The 23,863-nt window shown below is 38.4% G+C and overlaps 1 protein-coding gene across 1 annotated transcript in view; it reads left to right on the forward strand.

Annotated features, from left to right (window-relative positions):
* DNAH11 (dynein axonemal heavy chain 11) overlaps positions 1–23,863 on the forward strand; it is a 331,898-nt gene that overhangs the window by 102,632 nt on the left and 205,403 nt on the right. The window contains 1 exon segment of the mRNA XM_049785980.1: positions 585–818. Coding sequence (XP_049641937.1) covers positions 585–818 — 234 coding nt within the window.

The raw sequence follows: 23,863 nt of genomic DNA on the forward strand, positions 1-23,863 counted from the left end.
TTGTTCTATCTCTCATACACTACTGCTGTCTAATTTCTGACAAGTGTGAATTTGAGAACCAGCAGGGAATACAATTAAGATACTTGCTGGAAACACTTTGTCTTAAGACTGAGAACTGTGAAAATTTTAGTGGAGAAATTTCAGTTTATTTGGAAGTATCAAAAGATAAGTTTCCAAAACACCGAGTTTCCCTCCTCTTTAATAGTACAGAACTGTTACTCTAAAATATTGCTCTTATTGGTGACTATAATGGATCATTTCTAAATGATCACAAGATCCCCAGAGGGGATCACAAGAAAGGATCTTGATCTCCAATCCCCTTTTCTTCCAATATGAAAAAGGAATCAAGACCATCTCTGATCAATCTGTGGGAAGTGATACAGGAGAAATGAGATGAGCAGTATTCCGGGGGAGTACAAGTTCCCTTTGGATAAATGTCATTCATCTGTTCACTCACCTGTGCATTGTCCCTCCTACAGTTAGCATAAGGCCAGTACTAACCTTCCTTTGTGCAGAGAATTCTGGCCCAGGAGAGGAAGGAGGCAGGGTTGAACCTGTGCTCCAACATTTCCTTGGCTTGGCAGGTGGAAATGTGGCTTCTGCGGCTGGAGCAGACTATGCAGGAAACAATACGTCATTGCATTGTGGAAGCCATCGCAGCCTATGAGGAGAAGCCCCGGGAACTGTGGATTTTTGATTTCCCAGCTCAAGTGGCACTAACAAGCTCACAGATCTGGTGGACTACAGATGTTGGAATTGCCTTCAGTCGACTAGAGGAAGGCTATGAAACAGCCCTCAAGGATTTTCATAAAAAGCAGGTATTTGGTATATTCATAGTTTTAATACCAAAGACCCAGAAAGGTAATAATACTACCTCTTCCCTCCCTCCCTCCCTCTCTCTCTTCCTTCCTGTTTTTTTTGTGTATGAGATACCCTGTTTGGAAGATTTCACCAGTCATTTGTTTAACTTTTTGTTTTCTATCTTTACCTTTGTGCTCTCTTCCTTGGTTTTTCCACATGTTCTGAATATATTTATTGTGCCATTGCCTTCACCCTTAGGCTCTAGTATATCTCTTAGACTGCCAAACATTGCCCACTCCTTTCTTCTCTGTAATATTCTTCATTTAGGTTGATCGTGTGTTTATTAGAAAATATGTGTTCCCTTTGGATAAATATCATTCAGCTGTTCACTTACCTGTTCATTGTCCCTCCTACAGTTAGCATAAGGCCAGTACTAACCTTCCTCTGTGATCCCCTTTGGTGATCATTTTAGAAACGATCCATTATAACCACCAGTAAGGGCAATATCTTAGAGTACACATCTGCCCTCTTGAATAACAAACCACCAAAAGTTGTTCCTGTCTGTACTATTTTTTGTATATGATTATGTTGGTCTTAATACTCTTATACATGTACAAGTGTCCATGTTAATGATTTACATATAATTATTATATAGGTTGGCATATGAAGAGATAAACTGTAATACTTATTTAATATACTATTCATTTTGTTACTTTACATTTTCATGCAATATGCTAGCTATACTTTTCCATATTATCAATATATATCAAATTAACCAAAACTTATCTATTTAAAGTACCTTTATATGAATATACCAGAATGTGGGCCTGGAGAGATAGCACAGCGGCATTTGCCTTGCAAGCAGCTGATCCAGGACAAAAAGGTGGTTGGTTCGAATCCCGGTGTCCCATATGGTCCCTCGTGCCTGCCAGGAGCTATTTCTGAGCAGACAGCCAGGAGTAACCCCTGAGCATCACCGGGTGTGGCCCAAAAACCAATATATATATATATATATATATATATATATATATATATACCAGAATATGTTTCCTGCCTTCTGCATTCTGTAAGCTGACTTTGACTTTTTATTCAATGATGTTTCAAGTTCCGTGAATGGTAGTGAAATAGCACTTACATTCTGGGTAACAATCTAACCCTTACCTCTTCGCAAGAACCTTTGAATCTTGTCAGGGTTTTGCTTGTTTGTTTGGTGACCACACCAGGTAGTGCTCAGGGATTACACCTGATTTTACATTAAGAAATCGCTCCTGGCAGGCTCGAGGGACCATATGGAATGCCAGGTATCGAACCCTGGTTTGTCCCAGGTTGGCTGTGTGCAAGGTAAATGCCCTACCACTGTGCTATTGCTCCAGCCCCAGAATCTTGTTGTTTTTAATTCTAAAACCTTTATTTTGGCATTCTTTATTTCAGAACGACACACTTAATGTTTACCATAAATATTAGAAGCTGAGATATTTTTATTTCTACTATTTTCAAGTTGTAAATGGTTTCCAAAAAAAAAACATTAAAAATGCTAACTTCCATATCTGCACTATATTGTACAGAGAAGGCACAGTATGTTTGGGAATGATATTAAGGAAGATGTATTTGCGTGGATACTTTAGAGTTCATGCCCCAAAGCAGAAACAGTTCTCAGAACAGGCCAGACCTAAAGCTGAAGAAAATGTTTCCACTCGTGTGAAAATACATTTCAGTGGTAAAGCTAGTTTTGTGAATTGATTCCATCCACCCTTGAATAGTATTTTCACACCAAATAAAACCTTGAAAGTGAACTAATACGTAATTTGTTTCGATAAATACCAATTTGATATATGTACATGTGTATTAGAGTCCACAAGCTATGAAATTAATACTTTATCAAGAGAATTGCTTTAAAAAATAGGTAGGCATTGATTTCCTGGAACAAGATGAAAGTACTCAAGCATTGTGAAATAACGCACTTAAGCACATAAGGACACTTATTGAATTTGTCCTCTCCCTTTCTTTACCTTTATTGCTATAGATAATATTTTAAAGATATACCATATGTTATTTTTATTTTGTATTTGTACATGATGAATTATTTATAGAAAATAGGCAGCACATTGTATTTCTTTCTTGTTATGCTTAGTGTAGACCAGTGGTCCTCAAACTTTTTTATTTATTTTTAATTTAATTTAATTTTTTTTTTTTGGTAATGTGCTCAAAAATTTGCTCCTGGCTCTGGGAACCATATGGGATGCTGGGGAGTCAAACCACTGTCCGTCCTAGGCAGATGCCTTACTGCTTGTACCACCACTCCAGCCCCCTCAAACTTTTTAAACAAGGGGCCAGTTCAGTGCCCCTCAGACTATAGGGCCGGACTATAGTAAAAACAAAAACTATGAACAAGTTCCTATGCACACTGCATATATCTTATTTTGAAGTGAAGAAACAAAAATGGGAACAAATACAATATGTGGCCTGTGTGCCATAGTTTGAGGACCTTAGTTTGAGGTTAGTTTGAGCATAAATTCAAACCTTCATTCAATTCAAACCTTTGTTTCAAATTCAAACCTTAGTTTGACAATAGTTTGAGGACCATAGTTTGATGCAACTAAGGTTGCATCAGTGAAATAAATTTGCAGCTGCAGAGGGTCAGTTCCCCAAGCCAGGTGAGACAAGGATTGCCTGGCATTATGAATCATGATAAAAACATCTTTTGGGGGGTCATTTTCTAGTAAACTTCTCTATACATTTTCCTTTTTTATAAAAGAAAAAAAGACACAGTTTTTTTATTTTGTTTGTTTGTTTTGTTTTGGTTTTGGTTTTTGGGCCGCACCTGGCGGTGCTCAGGGGTTACTCCTGGCTGTCTGCTCAGAAATAGCTCCTGACAGGCATAGGGGACCATATGGGACACCGGGATTTGAACCAACCACCTTTGGTCCTGGATCGGCTGCTTGCAAGGCAAACGCCACTGTGCTATCTCTCCGGGCCCAAAAAAAGACACAGTTAATGTCAAGAATTTAAGCAGAAACCTGAAATGAAGATTCTTTTCAGTGGCTAGTTTTGAAAATTGATTCCATCCACCTTGAATAGTATTTTTACATCAATTTACAATAGTAAATACAGAGAAGAACAATGATGTTGTTTTGAGCTATCTGGCGAAATGTCGCACAAAACCTCACTCACTGAAAACGATGTTTTTTCTGGCTGTGATCACAATGGCTGTCATTTCTAGCACAGAATCATGTGAAAAGGACTGGAAGAAGTGAACACCACTTCTCACCATAGTCCTCTCATACTGCCACACTACCTCTGCCACCATATTGGATACAGTATGGTGGGACCCAATAATTGCACTGGTCAGACCAACTAGGTGGAGTCAGTCTGTTCCAACTACAGCCAGACTCACTAGAGTAGCACCTTCAATGGCTCTGGCTGAGATCTGGCCTCTCATCAACAGAATAAAATTGAATAAATTAATTGATTAATTAATAAAGTATCTAATGAGTGGGTGACCTACAGGGAGTCACTAGTAAATGGAAGCCCCTCATTCAAGTAGTGCTTCTGACATCTAACTTTCAACCCTTCAAGCAGCATGATTCTTCTATGTGGGAGAAGTCTGTGGGGAAGTAGCTTCTATCCTCACTATAAAGGCTTTTTCAGAGCAGTGGTTTTAAGCACAAGGCTCTGCCTGGGTGGTTTTTTTTAAACACACTCTCCACTCTTTCTTTCTCTTCTTTTCTGCCATAAGGTTTTCTGGCTTTGTATCTTGCCCTCTCACCTGCATCAGTCTTAGAGCCAGAACTTTCAGAATCAGATAATTTCCTGTCTCTATATTTCTTTTTCTTCTCCTTTTTTTTTTTACTAGATGAATTTCTTATGGGGTCAAGCTTTTAAAATTCTACTGATGCTGCCTCTTCCTTATCAGCTATCAGAGTATATTGACTACCTCCTCATTGCATGGAACAGTCCTTTGCAAAGTGGTCTTTATAGCAACAACACTTCTTACAGGGCATGATCAAGGTAGCTTTGAGAGTAATCTTCTGTCCAGTTTAATCCTGAAGGACTGCCTCTTTCTCTTCTTGTTCAATGATGACATTTCTGCAGTCAAAGTTTCTTCCAGTCCTTTGGTTGACAACTTTCCTGGAAAAGGGGTACATTTTTTTGGGGGGCATACCTGGTGACGTTCAGGGGTTACTCCTGGCTATGCATTCAGAAATTGCTCCTAGCTTGGGGATGGAATGCTATGGGATGTCGGGGATCAAACCCAGTTTGGTCCTGGATCAGCCATGTGCAAAGCAAATGCCTTACTACTGTGCTGTCACTCCAGTCCCAGAAAGGGGTACTTTTTGTCTGTCAGTTTTCATATCTCAGCCAAGAAACCTCATCTACACTTTTTTTTAATAATTTTTATTGTGATCAACTTTGAATTCCAAGTCTTTCACAGTGATATTTAAAGTACATAGTGACATTGAATCAGGGGTATTCCTACCACCAGTGTTGTCCTTCCTCCAACCTTGTTCCCAGCATTCCCCTCCTTTGTCCCCCGGACTGCTAGTATAACTGGTCCCCTCTGTGTCTAGTTTGTTGAAGATTGGGTATCCATTCTGTTGTCATTGACTTTGGGTTTGATGTTTAAGTCTGATCATTTTTTTTTCTACTCAGTGTTCATATGACTGTTTGATTTTGGTACCATTCATTTTTTTTCCGCCTCAATTTATGAGATAGAACAAGATGATTTTTTTTATTGTAAGAATTTATTCAAGAGACAAAATTGATTAACATATTGAGGTAAACTGACATAACATAATATAGTAACATAATATAACATAACATATAATTAATATAATATAATAATACATGTAAGTCAAAGAACATTTCTAAATAAAACACAATTTTTTTATCATAATGACTTGCATATCTTTCACAGCAGTGTTTTAGGTACATATTAACATTGAATCAGGGGAATATCCATCACCCCCAGTGTTGTCCTCCCTTCATCCCTGTTCCCAAGCATATATCCCTTTCTTCCTCCTTTATCCCCCAGAATGCTAGTTAACACTAATGTAAACCATTTTTTTTGCAGTTCCAGATATTTTTACTAGTGGTTTCTTAAAGGTTTAGAGTCCAAGGAGCACTGTTAGAGTGCTCAATGTTAGAGTGGCAATTATTGTTTGCATGGGCCCACCAAAGTATGAGGGTCATGGAAAGGAAAACATTTGGCCTAAGTACAAGGAGACCTTACCCCTGAAGTTTCCTGACATAAGACCATTTCTAGGCTCCAGGCAAACTAGTTTGTCCAATCCCGGTCATTGTCTGTAGTGCCCATACAGTTATATTTTTCACAGTCTCTGTTGTTGGTATCATGTTTCTGTATTGAAGGTCCTGGAATCTGTATATCCTACATTGAAGTCAGGATGGTGCAGAGCGGCATCTAATCAACTCAGATTTAAAGGGCAATGCAGAAAGCCCTGTCCAGTACTCTGGTGGTTGTTGTTGTTTAAATCTTCTCAGTGTTAAGGGAAGACTCTTTTGAGTAAATCGATGTCAGAGCAGCAGTAGGGTCTTCCCTGGTAGAGGATTGCTTCCAGGTGATGTCATAGACAACTTTGGATGTTTCATAGATGGCTTCCCTGGTTCAGGGGTGACTGGAAAATGCCCAAACCTCTGAGGCCTGTGCCAGGTCATCATGTCAATAGAACAAGATGATTTAATTTATGTGGTTCCATTTGAAAAAAAAAAAAAGAAAAGAAGAAAATGAAAAAAGAAAAAAACAAAAAACAAAATATAAAAAACAAACCAACACCAAAAAAAAAAACTGGAAGGAAACCATCTAGAGGTTATAAATATCAATTTTAAAGAAGAAAAGGAAAGAAAAGAAGACAATCATAACAACAACAACAACAAAAAAGCAACTCCCCACAACTCATCAACAACCAAGTAGACAAAACAAAAAAAGAAACAAAAATCAAACAAAAGACCCAAACTAGCAACTACAAAAAGCACCACGACAACAAATACAAGAACCAAGCAATAACCACGAAACCAAAAGAAAGGGAAAAAGAAAGAAACGGGAAAAAATAAAGAAAGGAAAGCAAACAGGAAGGAGAGCTGGCGTGGCAAGTTTTTTTTTGTTTTTGTTTTTTGTTTTTTGCATAGACACAGTAAATATTGGGAAAATTAGAAAGAGAAGTCCCTTGGCCTAAAAGATACAGGGTTTCTCCACCTACTGTCATAGATCCTAGGCCGAGCCTAGGATATAGTCCTTCATTTTGTTTCCAGAAGATCTGCTCTGACGCAGTTGTAAAAGTCAGACCTCTGGAATTAGAGATCTTGGTTATTGTACAAATCCTAGGCCGAAGCTTAGGATATCACATACACTTTTATCTTTAATTTTATCATCTTAGAGGGTTTATCTACATGATATGATGACATCTAAGTTTTGATGGACCAGACCTTGCTCTTGGGATTTTGATAAAGACTTCATAGTCTGTTACCATAGCAACCTTTCCTTGGAAAATAATATAGAGAGCAGGTGAGTTTTCCATTGTCTCAAGTCTACTGAATTCATCCTTAATGTTTTATGATTCCTCAATTTCTCTTCTAATGCTAATAATTCAAGTGCCTCGGCTCCCAGTCTTAGCACCACTGCATTGTATTGAAGCTTCCAAATCTGTTTCTGTAAGGACCTTAGAGGTTTTATATAGCCCCTGTTTCCTACTGTACATAGCATTGTGAAAACTGTGTGTATGTTTGTGTGTATGAGAGACAGACAGACATAAATAGACAGAGAGAAACAGAGATTGAGACAGAGATAGAAAGAGACAGATAGAGATTGAGACAGACTTTTATTTTCTTTTAGACAGAGGATTCAACCCAGAACTTCACACAATTAATGCAAACACTTAACCCTGAGCTATACCTACAAATCCTTACTATGCTACTATTTTAGTGATTTCATAGACTTTTGCACATAGTTAGCAAGTGACATAGCCTAGAAACAAAAACCCAACAATTTCCTGTGTTGTGTATGTTTGCAGTTTGTAGAGTGATAGATAACAAGTGGGGCATTTTCTAATCTCGTTGCTATGTGGAATTACATGATAATTTAGGCTGAAAATTCTAAATTGAGAGTTACTTTCTTTTACAACTTAAAGCAATTTTTTTTTGCTCTTTGGCCGCTTTGATTGTTTTTAGTTTTTATTTTATATTTATGGTACTGATAGTTTTATGCTTTCTTTTTGGAATTTTGAAATTCAGCTTTGGAAATTAGAGATAACAAGACAGTAAATTTCTTGAATCTTCAGTCACATGTTTTTCTTCAAGTTGAACAAATGTGTTTTTATCTCTTCTTTGAATTTTGCCTTTTCTCTATTTGCTTTGTTTCCTTTATCTTATGATGAAGATTTGTTGAAACTTTCCATGTTATATGTGCTGTGATTTCACCTCCATTTTGTATTTTCCGAGTCTGCTTATTTTGTGCTTAATTGAGGTGACTTGAAATCTATATATTTTTTGAACTTTCCGCTTTGTAACACAATGACTAAGAAAAGATCCACGGCCAGATTCTCTAGGTTCAGATCTCAGCCCTGCCATTTATTTATTAACTCTGTGTCCTTGAACACTCTGAATCTCAGTTTTGTGACCTGTCAGAAAGGGAAAATCACAGCACATTCATCATAGCTTTGCTAGAAGGATTAAACTAGTAAAGTCTTTAACCCCCTACACTGAAGTACTAGACAAAACGAACTGTTGGCCATTGCTGCTCCTTTTTTAAAAGCGTTGCTAATAACAATGGTTTCTGCTGTGATGCATAATTAATTCAATGGGCTTTTACATTTTAATTATTTAATGGTTTAGTACAAAAATTTCAAATATACCAAAAATGGAAAAATTATTAAGAGATTTACCTCTACAGGATAGCCTTTTGTTTTCTTCTTAAAAATCACATTATGCCCTCTATTCAACCCTGTTTTAATCCACTAATCTATCTTCTATTTGTTCTTTATTTCCAATAAGATTGAGATGTGGCTGATCTTTTCCTCTAAACACTTGAGTATACATTTCCACTTTACCAGCTTACTTTCCGCTATTCTCTCTCAATTTCCCAAATTTCTTTTTTTTTTTTTTTTGTTTTTTGGGGGGGGCACACCTGGCGGTGCTCAGGGGTTACTCCTGGCTGTCTGCTCAGAAATAGCTCCTGGCAGGCACGGGGGACCATATGGGACGCTGGGATTCGAACCAACCACCTTTGGTCCTGGATCGGCTGCTTGCAAGGCAAACGCCACTGTGCTATCTCTCCGGGCCCTCAATTTCCCAAATTTCTTTTGCTTAAGCAGTTTCATAGGGCAGGCAGGTAGCTCAAGTGAGGGAACAGATACCTACACGTGTAAATCCTGGGTTTGATGCCCAGAACATCTGGTCTACCCTCTTTCATCCTGTTGTGCTGCAGCTGTACTCTGCACCCCCTGGTATGTGCAAGTTGGGTTGAGCTATTCTGGGAGCTGTCCCAGATCCCTGTTAAGAAACTTCATTCCTTTATTATGGTTTTTATTCTTTTTGTTTCAGAAATAATCGAATGTCCATAGTTTGATGGTTCTACTAAATATAGTTATTTTACAATAGAATTTGAGTCTTGTTGTTCACTATTTTTTCCCCCTTGGGTTGGGGCACACCTGTGATGCTCAAGACCTTAAGGGTTATTCTTGGTGGTTCTCAGATGGCCCTATAGGACACTGGAGATAGAACCTAGATTTGCTGCATATAAAGCAAGTGTTCTACCCACTGTACTATTGCTCTAGCCTCCTTATAGTTCTCTTTTTAAAGTTTATTTTTTTAGTATCTATTTCTGTAGAAATTCTGTGAGAGAGTAGATGTTTCTCAAGTGTTTTTGTTTGTTTGTTTGTTTTTTGTTTTTTATTTAAGCACCATGATTACAAACATGATTATAGTTGGGTTACAGTCACAAACAGAACATCCTCCTTCACCAGTGTAACATTCCCCCCTCCCAATGCCACCCTCCCCACTTCCCATCCCCTGCCTGTATTCGAGACAGGCATTTTACTACAGTTATTTGTTTTTAAGTTCAGTAAGCTGTTTTTTCTTAAAGGATAAGTGTTAAAAAAAAATACAATAGTAAAGTTGCGACTGTGGCAATCGCTGTTGTTTGCATAGGCCCAGAAAAATATGGAGAAAATGGGAAAAAAAAATCCTTGGCCTGATTACAAGAAGACCTCACCCTAGAAGTTTATTGGCATAAGACCGACTCTGGGCTCCAGGCATACCAGTCTGTCTAACCTGAGTCATTCTCCGTGGTCCCGGTGAAACTTTTTCACACTTTAGCTGTTGTTGGAATCAGGTTCCTATATATAAAGATTCTGGATTCTATACATTTCTTTCATTGAAGTCAGACTGATGTGGAACATCCTCTAGTTTCAGCACACCACTAGATTTGGAGCGATCTGCCTTGCAAGCAGGTTGTTGCTGAGTCGTCTGGGTGTTCGAGTGTGTTTTTAATGTTTTCTCCACCCAGGTCATTATAGGTTTTGTGGGTGCTGCATTATTTAGGTTTCCATATCACATTGGCATTGTCAGTGTGGCTGCTAGCGCCTTATATGTGTTAGCCCTCCTAATAATTTGTCTTTTGTTCCTTGGTTTTCCCAAGCAGCAATTCGGAGTAATTCTTGGCCAACCATGCAGGTGGTTGCATGAAAGAGCCTGAACATGTAATACTACTTGATTAGATCTTATGATACTGGGGACCACCAGCACCATCTTGCTATACTCATTGTTGAAAGTCAGCCCCTGAAGAGGTTGACTGATGGAGGGATGGAGGATGAGGTCTTTTCCCTCCAGCTCGGAGCACGCGTCTGCCACCCTGTCCAGCCCACGGTTCTGAGGTGAAACGGCGGGTAAACAGCTCGCAGACAGTCAGGCTTGTGGAAATATTAGCTTTATTCGGTAGACAAGACTGAAGTCCAAAGACTCAGCATCAGTTCCAGCCAAAAGCCTCTTGCCTTCCACAGACCCTTGTTTTTATCCCCCAGAATCAGGTACCACCCAATGGTGGGATCAGATACCACTCAATGGTGGAAGCAGAATCAGGTACCACCCTAGGGTGGGGGCAGAATGCCAGGTCACACCCTAGGGTAGGGCACAATCACCGATCAGGGTAGGGTCAGTAACATAATAATCCCCTAAAATATTTACATACACAGCACTCATGGGCCTCCAGAGCCACATCTTGTAATGCTCAGGGGACCATGTAGTGCCTGGCGTTGAATATAACTCATGTCCATGTACCCTAACTCCTACACTAGCTCCCAGTCACCTAGGCATACAATTTTGATTTCTCGTAGAGTACGTTAACCCTCTTCAAATCTCCAAGCTTTCCTGCTGTTTCTTGGAGGTGTTGAAGCAGACTTTTTTCAAGCCCTTTTAGTGGACAATACTTAGAGAGCCTCATCTTTAAGTCAGCATCTAGTTCCATCTCCCTTTCTCCTAACTTGCTCACAAAGTGGTAGACGTGGGGAATCCACATGTTCTGTTTCTGGGCCAGAGAGATAGTATTGTAAAGAATTTTTTTTTTTTTTCATGCTTAGCCACCCTAGGTTCAATCCTTAGCACCTTATATGGTTCTCTGAGCACAGAGGAAATCCCAAGTACAGAAATATTCTGTCCTAAGCTTTTTTCATGAGGTATTTGGGTCTGGACCCCAATTCTCCCACTGTCTGCCTTTGTATTAGTCTAGTGACCTCATTTTGCTGTTCTGGTGGTGCTGAAGCACATCACTGGCTTAAGAGGGATGCTTCTGTATTCTTTCTTCCTTCTCCCCTCCTTTTCTGTTTCTCTCATGTTTGCCTATGTACTTTACATATGGGTATATTTCACATAATAAAGTCTTCTGTGTTGATAAAGGAATGGTCTGTTTCCTTTTGTTCAATGTTTATTATTTACTCTGCTGCTCTTCCTCTTTCTATCTACTATTTTTTTTTTTTAGCCATAAACAGCCTTGTATATACATACATATAGCACTTTTCCTTTCTTGCAATTCAGTAGTGCTTAGGGCTTGCTCCTGGTTCTGTGCTTGGGCATCACTCCTAGCAGGTACCTTTGTACTATCTTCCAGCCCCCTGTTTTCATGTTTACTGCTGAAGTTTTTCCTAGACCACCAACTTTACTTTATTCCTCTAGTTAACAGAATCTTATCTTTTATCCTCCTTAGAATAAGCACTTATCTTAATTAGGAAATACTTATAGCACAAATTGAAATGTTTGACAGAGCAGCCATAGATATCTTGCATACAATTTTTAGTTTTGCAACTGATGCTGACATGTATCTTACAAAAGCTGTATTTTGGTTCATGAGAAGTGTGTGCATTTGAATCAAATCCTTTTAGTTGTTTCTTTTTTTCTATGAAAGTGGATGTTGCCATCTGCTGGGGGTAGTTTTCTAAGGAAAATTATTATTGTTAATACTGTGAACATTTTTATTAATGAACCTTTATCCTTAAAACTAGCTTAATTTTAAGGCTAAGAAGTTGTAATTGATGATTGTCTGAATAGACCATTTCTTTTTCTTGTTTTCTAAATTTTTAATTGACTTGCCATAAGATACATAATTTAAATTTTGTTGTAATTGATGAATTGTCTGAATAGACCATTTCTTTTTCTTGTTTTCTAAATTTTTAATTGACTTGCCATAAGATACATAATTTAAATTTTGTTTATGAATAAGTTTTATTCATACAATGTCCATCCCTTTACCACTGCACATTTTCTACCACCAGTGTCCCAGTTTTCCCTTCCACCTTCTTTCCACCACTGGCCTATATGTCAGACTTCTCTCTCTCCTCTTTCTCTCTCTCTCTCTCTCTCTCTCTCTCTTTCTCTCTTTCTCTCTCTCTCTTCTTTTTTCTGAACAGGTCACTTTTTTCCATTATTATCACTTCCAAATTATAATGAGATAAACAGATATTTATCTTTAAAATCTATTTTCTTATTAACATTTTGTAAAGTTTTTAAATCATAATGCTAAAATAAAAATTAATCAATAAAAATGTTTCCTGTGGACCTAATGTAATCATAAACTAAATAATATTTGAATCAAAGTTAAAAATAGTATATTTTGCATATATATCATGCCTGACCAGAGTCTTTGAAAATATGCCAAAATAGTAAGTTTAATTGTTCAGGTTGAATGATTCCTAAGGAAAAACATTTTGTACAGGAGGACTGGGATATGATCAGGAAGATATTGTATTCTCCCCTAAATTATAATAATATCATCTAAAAAGAAAGTAGAAGCATTTAAAACTCTAAAACATGAATAACAAAACTTAAGTTTAACAGGGCATAAGGCACTTGACTTGTATATGACTGACCTGGTTTGACTCCTGGCATCATATATATTTCCCTGAACACCACCAAACGTAAGCCCTGAGCATTGGTGTAGCTTAAGAAAGAAAAACAAAAAAGCCTTAAGAACTAGTATGCTGCAATGTTATCTAGAGTGCTATAGACTGGAGCATTGCAATATAAAACTTTAGCCTGTAAGAAAGAGAAACTCAACATTGCAGCTGAGGGAGAATTTTAGTCGCTGACTGAGAAATTCATTCAAAACACATGGCATGAAGTGTTGATAGTATTCTCGTGACAGGCCAGCGTGATAACTGCCATACCACGATTGTATTTCTTTCTTGGAGCAGTGCTAATGACAGAGCAGGGGAGCTTGTCTCTCACTAAACCTGTAGCTGCCAGTCTGTTAGATGCTTTTCTAAAAACGTTGCCTTTGTAATAAGGTATGACCTGTTATTCATCATTCTTTTCTTATGGGGGGTTTTTAGGCCATGCCAGGGGTTAGAGTAGGCTGTGTGCCTAGGTGGTACCTCTCCTAGTACTCAGGGACACGTATGCAATACAATTGCTCTAGGTTTTGAGCTATTTCTTGAGTGCTTGCATCTGTTTTCATAATATAGCCAAGAGTGTACAAGCTCATGGACTGAGCACATATGCTCTACTTTCTTCATCAGATATTATGCTGATGGACAAGGTATATGGGGCAAGAGAGGGAGTATAGCAGGTAGGGCACCTGTCTTGTACACAGTCTACCCAATTTGATACTTGGTACTGCATGTGGTTTCTTGAATACTGCTTGGAATAATCCCAGAAAGCAGAGCTAGGATTAAGTCCTGTAATTTGATTTATCACAGTGGATGTAGCCCCAAATAAAAAAAGTGTGGTATATGAAAAAAGTTTATATTACTACTGGAAATGTCAGGTTATTTGAGGAATGCTAATCTTTTTTAGCTGATTGAGGTTCTTTGACAGTACCCATTAATGATGGTTTCTCAGGCATGTAATTCTAACATCACACCCAGTACCCGTCACCAATCTACCTGCCTCCCTCCTCCAAGGATTCCAGTGTCCTCTCTGTAACTGGTTTTTGGATATTTAGGACACTAATTTTCAGGGACCATAATTTCTAGGACACTTCATATTTTTGTGCAAGGGATTCTTCGAACATGTATTTTCTTTCTTTTTAATTTTTATTGTGGCCAAAGTGAATTACAAATGTTTCACAGTAATATTCAAGGTTCACAGTGACAATAAATCAAGGGCATTCCCACCACCAGTGATGTCCTCCCTCCACCCCTGTTCCAGTGTGCATCCCATATCTCCCTCCTTCACCCCCCAGAATACTAGTATAACTGTAGAGTTCTACACTTGTAGAACTTGCTGTGGATTAGGTATAAATTCTGTTGTCGTTGACTTTGGGTTTGATGTTCAGATCTGATCACTTTTTATTTCCACTAATGTTCATGCAGATGTTTGGATCTTGGGTAAATACAGGTGGAGGCATATATTTAACCAACCACGAAAATGTCAACTAGTACTGGGAGGAAGCTAAAGGGCTGGAGTGCAGCTTTGCATATAAGAGGCCCTGGCACTGCATGGTCCCATCTTCCCTTTCCTACAATTACCCACAGTAAAACCAGAAACTATTTCCCAGCACTGATTTGAGAGTAGCATCTAAGCACCAAAATCAAAATCCCAAAATCCCAAAATCAAAAAAAAAAAAAAAAGAAAAAGTGGAGAAAAAGAAAGAAACCATGAACTAGGTCTTCATTCTCACACACCATAACACCATCACAACTCCAGTTGCTTCAGACACTACTCAGTGCTGTGGATTGTCCGTCTCTATAGTTACTACCACTCAGGTTGGCCTGGAATTATATCTCATACTTTGATTTTCTTAGTATCTTTCACATAAATGTTGGCATCTTGTGGTGTGTCTGTTCAAGTACCTTGTTCAGCTTTGATATTTTATTTATTTACTTATTTATTTATTGGTTTTTGGGCCACACCAGTGATGCTCAGGGGTTACTTCTGGCTCTGCATTCAGGAAAACACTCCTGGATTGGGGGACCATATGAGATGCCGGGGAGTCAAACTGTGGTTTGTCCTTGGTCAGCCGTATACTAGGCTAGTGCCCTACTGCTGCTCCAGCCCTAGCTTTGATATTTTAAATAGGATAATTGAATATATATTTTCTTTTTTTAATTAATCTTTATTGTGGCCAAAGTGAATTACAAATATTTCACAGTAATATTCAAGGTTCATAGTGACAATAAATCAAGGGCATTCCCACCACCAGTGATATCCTCCCTCCACCCTTGTTCTAGTATGCATCCCATATCTCCCTCCTTTATTCCCCAGAATACTCGTGTAACTGATCCCCACTTGTAGAGCTTGCTGTGGATTAAGTATAGACAGTTTATCTCCCTAAATATTGGTTCTCAGGTATCTTTATTTCATAAATGAGTCCTTTGTCAGAAGAGAATCATGGGATTGCACCTGGATTAGCTTCATGCAAGGCAAGTGCCTTGCCTGCTATACTATCTGTCCAGTCCAAAATTTGCTGTTTTGAAATGATTTTAAAATAAATGGTTAATTTTATGAAAAGAACACTTTCATTTGGCTACAGGATAGTGGGCGAGTCACTTTATTTTTTTCTTCTGTGATTGCTGCTTTCTGTGTAATATGCAGAAATTCTTTTTTCTTTTTTAACAGTTTTATCATTTTTTTAATTTTTTTAAATAATATCTTTCTCTAAGCACCATAATTACAAACATGTTTTTAGTTGGGTTTCAATAAAAAAGAACACGCCCCTTCACCAGTGTAACCTTCCCACCACAAAGCCCCCATCTTCTTTCTCCCCCATCCCCTGCCTGTATTCCAGATAGGCATTCTACTTCTCTCACTTTTTAATATTGTCATGATAGTTGTTATTGTAGTTATTTCTATAACTGCACTCACCATTCTTTATGGTGAGCTTCATATCATGAGCTGGTCCTTCCAGCCCTCATCTCTATTGTCTCTGGGTATTATTACAATAATGTCTTTTATTTTATTTTTTCCTTAAAACCCAGAGATGAGTAAGACTATTCTGTGTGTGTGTCTCTCCTCTGATTTATTTCACTCAATGAATTTTCCTGTTTCCTCTTAGCTGCTTTATGGCTTTAGGTTTTCATTTTATTTTCCCATCCACACACCTTTTTCTTTTCAGTTGCATTAACTTGGCACCTCGGTCATAAGTCAAATGACTTTTTATCTGGGAATCTATTTTCAGATACTTCTATTCTGTGGCTCTATTCTACTATCTTTGACAGGTTCATGTTGTAATTACTGTAGCAGTACAGTAAGTTTTGAAGTCGTGTTATTTATTGCCATTTACATTTAAAATCATTGTTCAGTTATACTAGGTTCTTTGTACTTCTATATAAAAATGTTTTCTCACATGGCAGATATAAACCTTTTTGTGAAAAGGTTTTTAAAACCTACTAAATTATTTAGCCTAATTGAGTTAGAGTAGAAGAAAATTTAGCACCAATATAAATATTAGGAGGAAATATATTTCAACCACAAACATTCCCTTAGTTCAAGAACTTGACCTAGCTCTTGATAAAGATCTTTAATTCCTGTGAGCAATAGTTTGTGCTTCCAAACATAGAAGCCTTCATATTTCTTGCTATACTTTTAGATGGTTGATATGTTTTTGATGCTATAAACCTATACTAATTAGTTTTTAATTTAGTTTCCCAATATTTCTGTTTCATCTATGTTCATTTCCTCTGCCACTTTTATTAAGGAAACATTTACAATACCATTAGTGATAGTTTCATGCATCTAATGTTCTAATACCACACCCTTGACCAGAATGCCTATGTCCATCCACTAGTAGCCAAAGACCCCTCCCATTCCTCCCTTGCCTGGGTAAAGTTGGTTCTGTGGACCAATTTATCAATTTAGTTGATTTTGACTATTTGTTGTTATGATCTTTTTTTATACCCCACATATAGGAGAGATATGAAATGCATTAAGTTTTTTTTTTTTTTTTTTTAATTTTTTATTTGTAATTATGAGAACAAGGATGCAAAGAAAGAGGACAAGGTAAAGTTACAGTGGAAGGACAATACATAACATAATTCTCAGAAGTCCCCTTGCTGATATCCCAACTTTGAAATTTCATCCAAAGAACATTAAGATTGTAACACACTATAATATTTCTTAACAGCATACAAGGCAATCTAAAGCCATAAAACTTACATAACTCCTTAAACATTACAGGCATAGCATTTTTTTTACATTTCCATATTCATGCATATTAGCTTAAGTTGACCTCAAATCTTAACTGGGTTCTTTTTAAGGATTAGAGTCAAAGGAGTACAGCAAAAATGGTGTTAGAGTGGCAATTGTTGTTTGCATAGGCCCACCAAAATATGAGGGACATGGAAAGAAATAACCTTGGCCTAAATACAAAAAGACCTGACCCCTGAAGGTTCCTGGCACAAGACCAACTCTAGGCTCCAGGCAAGCTAGATCGTCCAATCCAAGACATTGTCTGTAGTGCCAACACACTTATATTTTTCACACAGTCTCTGTTGTTGGTATCAAGCTTCTGTATTTAAGATCCTGGAATCTGTATATCCAACATTGAAGTCAGGATGTGGAGCGTCCTCTGGTTTCACCTTACAATCAAAGGGCAATGCAGGGAGCCCTGTCCTGTAAGCAAATCGTTGTTGTTGTTAAGTCTTCTCAGTGTTAATGGAAGTCTCTTTTGAGCAGGACAATGTCTGAGCAGTGTAGAGTCTTCCTTGGTAGGGGATTGCTTCCAGGTGATGCTATAGACCAGCCTGGATGTTTTGTGGATGGCTTCCCTGGTTCAGGGGAATGCCCTTTCTTCTGAGGTCTGTGCCAGGTCGTTATGTCAATGTTCAGGGTGTAAGGTCCCTTTGCACTATAAGATTAGTCTGTACCAATCTCTATTAGATAGGATCTTATTTATATGTATAGTATTTTCCCATTTTAATGTGCCTATGCAAAAAAGGAGCAATGCCACGTGGTGTTCTTGGCCCATAAGGGGGTGATAACAATTATGGTTCAATCATAAGCATTAATCTGGGGGACTCTTTCTCTAAGATTCCTTGTTAAACAGCTCAAAAAGAGAAGAAGAAAAGCAGTTAGAATCGTCACTATATAAGACAACATTTAGTAAGAATTATAGCTGTCAGAGAAAAAAAACCAAAATATTCTAAAGAAATACGTGTCCATTTTATGTATCTTGAAACAGTTTGGGGTTGTTACACACAATGCACGGCTTTGGTCTGTGATAACGCTTGTACACTACTGATTAAAAAGAGTAATGTAGATTAGAGATGTTGGGGGGGGATAGAGAGTAAAGGAATAAAAAAGAGCTTTGTAGGGATGTGGGAAAGGGCACGATACATAATAAAGATTCTGGATACGTAAAAAGTAACATAACAGTAGGAATACACTTAATATATGAAGTACGCGCGGGGGCGCTAGCCCCCGCGCGGTTCTGCAGTTTTGGGATGCAAAGGGCGGGATTTCTCCCCCGCCTCCCCCCAGGGCCCGATTAACCAGGCGTGGCCCTGAAGACCCACCAGGTTTGGGGGGATCTTGGCCCCCTGGACTAGGAGTTCAGCCCAGGGGACCTGTGGCTAGCTGTCCTGCCCAGAGCCCCCCACATACCAGTCAAACACCCAGAAATCCTGGCATGTGGAGTGGTCTGAGCCCAGCCGTGCCTCTGCAGTTTTGGGATGCAAAGGGCGGGATTTCTCCCCCGCCTGAAATGCATTAAGTTTTAAATTTTCCCCTATGTCTTGACACTTCACCAAATTTGTTTATTAGTTTTAGTAGTAGATTTTGCTTTTGTTTTCCTTTGTGTGAAGGTCACAATCAGCTGGTTCTGTGTTCAGGGACTGTTGACAGTGCTCGGAATTGCACCTGGATTAGCTTCATGTAAGGCAAGCACCTTACCTGCTGAATTATCTCTCCAGCCCATTAATTCTCTTTTTAATGATTATTTTAAATCTATACATAATTTAAATTTATTTTAAATTTTAAAATCAGTTGACACTTACTGTACATTTAAACAACTTTACATTTATTTTAAATCTATACATAAATGCATCTCTTATAGATAATGAGCTTTCTTTCTTCTCTTCCATTCTTTCTTGGCTCTTTATCTCCTTTCCGGAGTTGTTGAATTGCTAAACCAGTGCCCGTGTTGCCTAGCAGTGTCCAGCATGATATTTCTGTCTGTGTCCAGTGTTATTTTTCACCGTTATGTTTGATTGTAATTCATGTTTTGTTAATACTCTCCTCACATAGAGGAAAACCCTGCTGTTTACACTGAAAGATTGTATTCTGAAGAGGTGCTGAACTTTTCTACATTATAGAGGCATTCCTGTGCTTTTTTTCTCTCTTGCTCAGTTACATGTCTGAATGGTAAGCCAGCTTTGCACTTCTGAAAAAATTTCACAAAATTATGCTGTGTGATCTGTTTTATGTATATATTTTTAGTTTTATTTCTTGGGAGCGAGAGTTAGAGTATACTAGACTATGTTCAGGGTTTCCTCTGACTCTGTGCTCAGAGATTACTCTTGGCGGTGCTCAGGGACCCATAGGCAGTGAGTGCTGAGGATCAAACTAGTGTAGATTGCATGCAAGGCAGGCAAGCTGTACTATCTTTCCAGCTGTGTTTTTTTTCTCCTGAATCCCATATATTTGACATTTTATCAAGGAATTAATTAGTTATATTTATGAGGATAGTTGTAATTTTTTTCTTATAATATTTTTGCCAGGTTTGGGAACCAGGATTAACTTTTTAAAAGTAGCTAAAGGGACAGGAGCAATAGTACAAACCAGTAGGGCATGTAGCTGATCCAGATTTAATCCCTAGTACCCAATATGATCCCTAAGCCCACCAAGAGTGATCTCTGAGTGCAGAACTAAGAATAAGCCCTGAGCACCACTAATTTGGCCCCAAGCATTCCCCCCCCCCCCAAAAAAAAAGAAGCCCAAGGAATTGTAAAGTATTCTCTTCTTGGTCATTTTGGAAGAGTTTATGATTAAAAACTACTAATGATGACATATGGGTCCTGAGCTTTTCTCAGGAAATATTAAAAAATTTTCAATTGAATCACCATGAGATACACAGTATACAAAATTCTTTATGATTAAGTTTTAGTCATACAATGTCTAATACCTTTCACCAGTGCACATATCCTGCCACCAACGTCCTGTTTCCCTCCTACCCTTCCCCTTGTCCTCTACCTTGCCTGCCTCTGGCAGACATTTTCTTTTGTCTCTCTTACTCTCTCTTTTTTTCCTTTTAAACACTGTGGTTTGCAGTAGTGTAACTTAAGGGGTATCATGCATATCACTTTATCTCCTTTTAGCACTTAGTTCTTGTCTACAGTGATCATGTCCAACTGCTATTGTCATAATGGTCTTTTCTCTGCCCTAACTGCTTCCCCTCCTCTTTGTAGCAAGCTCCCTACTGTGGACTGGTTCTCCTGGCCCTTATCTGTATTGTCTTTGGATATTATTATTATATTATTTGTTTTGTTTTGTTTTTGGGTCACACCTGGTGATGCTCAGGGGTTACTCCTGGCTATGCACTCAGAAATCGCTCCTGCCTTGGGGGAACCATATGGGACACCAGGAGATCGAACCTCAGTCCATCCTTGGCTAGTGCAGACAAGGCAGACACCTTACTGCTGAGAGGTGGACACATAGCTGGCAGTACTCAGGGCTTACCTGGAGGCTCACGAACTTATATGCAGTCAAGATTTAAACTGGTATAGACTATGTGGAAGGTAAGTAACTTGAGTCTATACTTGCTCTCTGGCCTCTGTGTGTTCCCTTTTAAGGTTTCTTTTTCCTTGAGTCCATGTTGGATATTTGTATTTTTCAAGAGTTTACTTCACGTGTGTCTGGGACTGGTGAGTTTTGACCTTCTGACTAGATCAGGGCCATTTCCTATGTAGGCTGCTCTGAATTACAATGGCTGGCAGAATCTTGAGAGATAGTGGCTCAGAAATCATTCCTTTATTTTTTTTTCCAGAAAAAGTTTGCTCATCTGGATTTAAGGTTCCAAACTTGATGGAGTGAGTTGGCCTTCTTCCTCAGCTCTGTTTTTAGCATATCCATAGACACCTTACCTTATTTGCATGGATGACTGGTGTTTTCCCTTGATCGTTTTCTTAAACAGAATTTCTAGGTACTTTTCATTTTGATTTCAAAACGCTAACCTTTGACTTTGTTGATTTTCTCTATTGTTTGTTTTATATTTCACTGGATTTCTGTTTTATCTCAATGACTTCCTTTCCTCTGTTTACTTTGAATTTAATTTGCTCCTCTTTTTTTTTCAAGTCTCTTAAGGTAGGAGTTTAGATGATTGATTTTAATCCCTTTTCTTTTCTAATATAAGCATTTGATGGCAACTGTAATGATGAGGAATATTTTATAGAAACCTGCAGAGAAAATCATGCTTAATGGTGAAACATTAGAATCATTTCCATTAGTGTCAAGAATGAGGTAATTATGCGCACTATCTCTGACATTCATTGCTCAATATTGTGCTGGTGGTTTTAGCAACACGATGAAAGGAGAGGTAGGAAATGAACGTCGCAAAGGACAGCAACGAACTGCAATGCCACAACATGCGCACTGTAGTGTCAACCAGTATGAGATTTGGTCTCTTTGTCGTATTCCTTTGTGTTAGCCCAAATGAGCATCCATTGTTCCTGGTAGTGCTGAGACTGGCAGGTTTCCAGATGAGAGATCCTTGTGGCTACTGTAATGAATGAAAGAAACAAAAAAGACCGTTGCTCCTTTGTGGTGTCCAGTTGGAAATGGCTCGAGAGCATTCTGGTCTCTAATCTCAAAGATCTACTATTTGATGATAATGTTCTCTATGAATTACTGCACAGCGTAATATTCACTTATTGCAAGTGCCAGAATGCTGCTTGCCTCTAGTGGGTCTTCTCAGGGCTGTGGGTGTGCCAAGGCTGGGAACTCTTCCAGATCCTATGATAGTAAAATGACCACATTTCTATTATGCAAGGAGATTTTCTTCCTACACTCCCTTTTTTTTTTTAAACCCAGAGTACTTAGGGACAGAGCTCTTTGTTTACTTGTTTGTTTGTTTGGGGCACACCAGCGGCACTCGGCTTACTCCTGGCTCTGTGCTCAGAAATCGCTCCTGCCTTTGGGGACCATATTGGATGCTGGGGATCGAATCCACATCCGTCCTGGGTTAGCTGTGTGCAAGGCAGACACGCTTTACTGCTGTGCTATCATTCTGGCTCCAGGGCAGAGTTAATGTTCACATGTAGGGCCTCTTTCTACAAACATCCACAGTAGCTGGGTTAGGAAAGAATTAAGACTCATCCCATTTGGCATTCGAAGGACCAGCCTTTCTCCCTGATATGAGATCTGTTACTTTCTCATTTTGGTAGATTATTTCATGTTCTTTCCCCCTTGTTTTTCTAGGTGGAGAATACCTCAGAATACTAGAGAATACACAACATTAATCCACTAGTCACCACAAACATTAGAGTTCAGCTCTTGGCTGACCAAGATTCTCTGTTCGTGAATATTTTCCCATGGAAACCTTACATTTACACAACATCCCACGTAATCTTAGAATCAGGAATGGAAGCCCTGTTTCATTCCATAGATAGTGGATAAATTTATAGATGGTGGATGTATTCTCATATATCAAATTGGAGGGATGAGAGGAGACACATATCTAAAGTGCTTACCTAGTGGGCAGCTGTGGCCAGGACAATAGATCAAATCCCAGGCATTTTGTAAAGTCATATCAGGCATCACCTCTGAGCACAATACCAAATATGAACCCCCAAACAAAGCAAAAGAACTAATATTATGGAAAATATTGTTTATATACACATATCTACAATAAGCATATGCACAGTGCCTCTCTCTGATAGTAAGTGCTTCATAAGTGCCAGCCTTGTTTTCTGCTGCTGCCCTTGAAGAGGAATGATCTCTTGCCAGTGGATATCTGGCTCATTGTGTATACCTCTCCTTTTTTGAAGAATTGACTTCTTTGTACTTTGGATTTTTTTCTATTCTGAACTTTTAGAATTTCCTGATTGTTCACTGTGTCCTCAATATTTTATTCTGGTTCATTCTTATCAACCATTACACATGTATTATTAGTCTTCCTCGTTGCTTAAAAAATAAACTCTCATTCCAAATCTTTGCTTAATGTATATTTCATTCCCAGATCTTTATTATCATTATTTTGTTTGTTTGTTTTTGGGCTATACCTGATTGCACTCAGGGAGTACTTGTGGCTCTGCACTCAAAAATTGCTTCTGGCAGGCTCGGGATCATATGTGATGCCAGGGATCCAACCAGTCGCCTGCAAGGCAAAGGCACTACCTGCTGTGCTATCGCTCTGGTTCCTTATTATTACTTTTGAGTTAAATATCTATTTTTTTCTTGTTTTCTCTCCTGAATTTTCCACAATCATTTCTACTACTGCATCTTTATTTTTATGTAAAAAAGCTGTTCATTCTCCTTCAAATCCTATCTTTTCATACAATAATAACTTTACATTTTTATTGTATTATACTTAATATGGCTACAGAAGTGTCAGCTTCTGGCTTTGATGTACAGTTGTCTCACCTGACCATCACCACTGTGCCCAGGATCTTCCACAGTGGTCCATACATCA

This window comes from Suncus etruscus, chromosome 13, assembly GCF_024139225.1.
Source record: "Suncus etruscus isolate mSunEtr1 chromosome 13, mSunEtr1.pri.cur, whole genome shotgun sequence".
Classification (NCBI taxonomy): Eukaryota; Metazoa; Chordata; class Mammalia; order Eulipotyphla; family Soricidae; genus Suncus; species Suncus etruscus.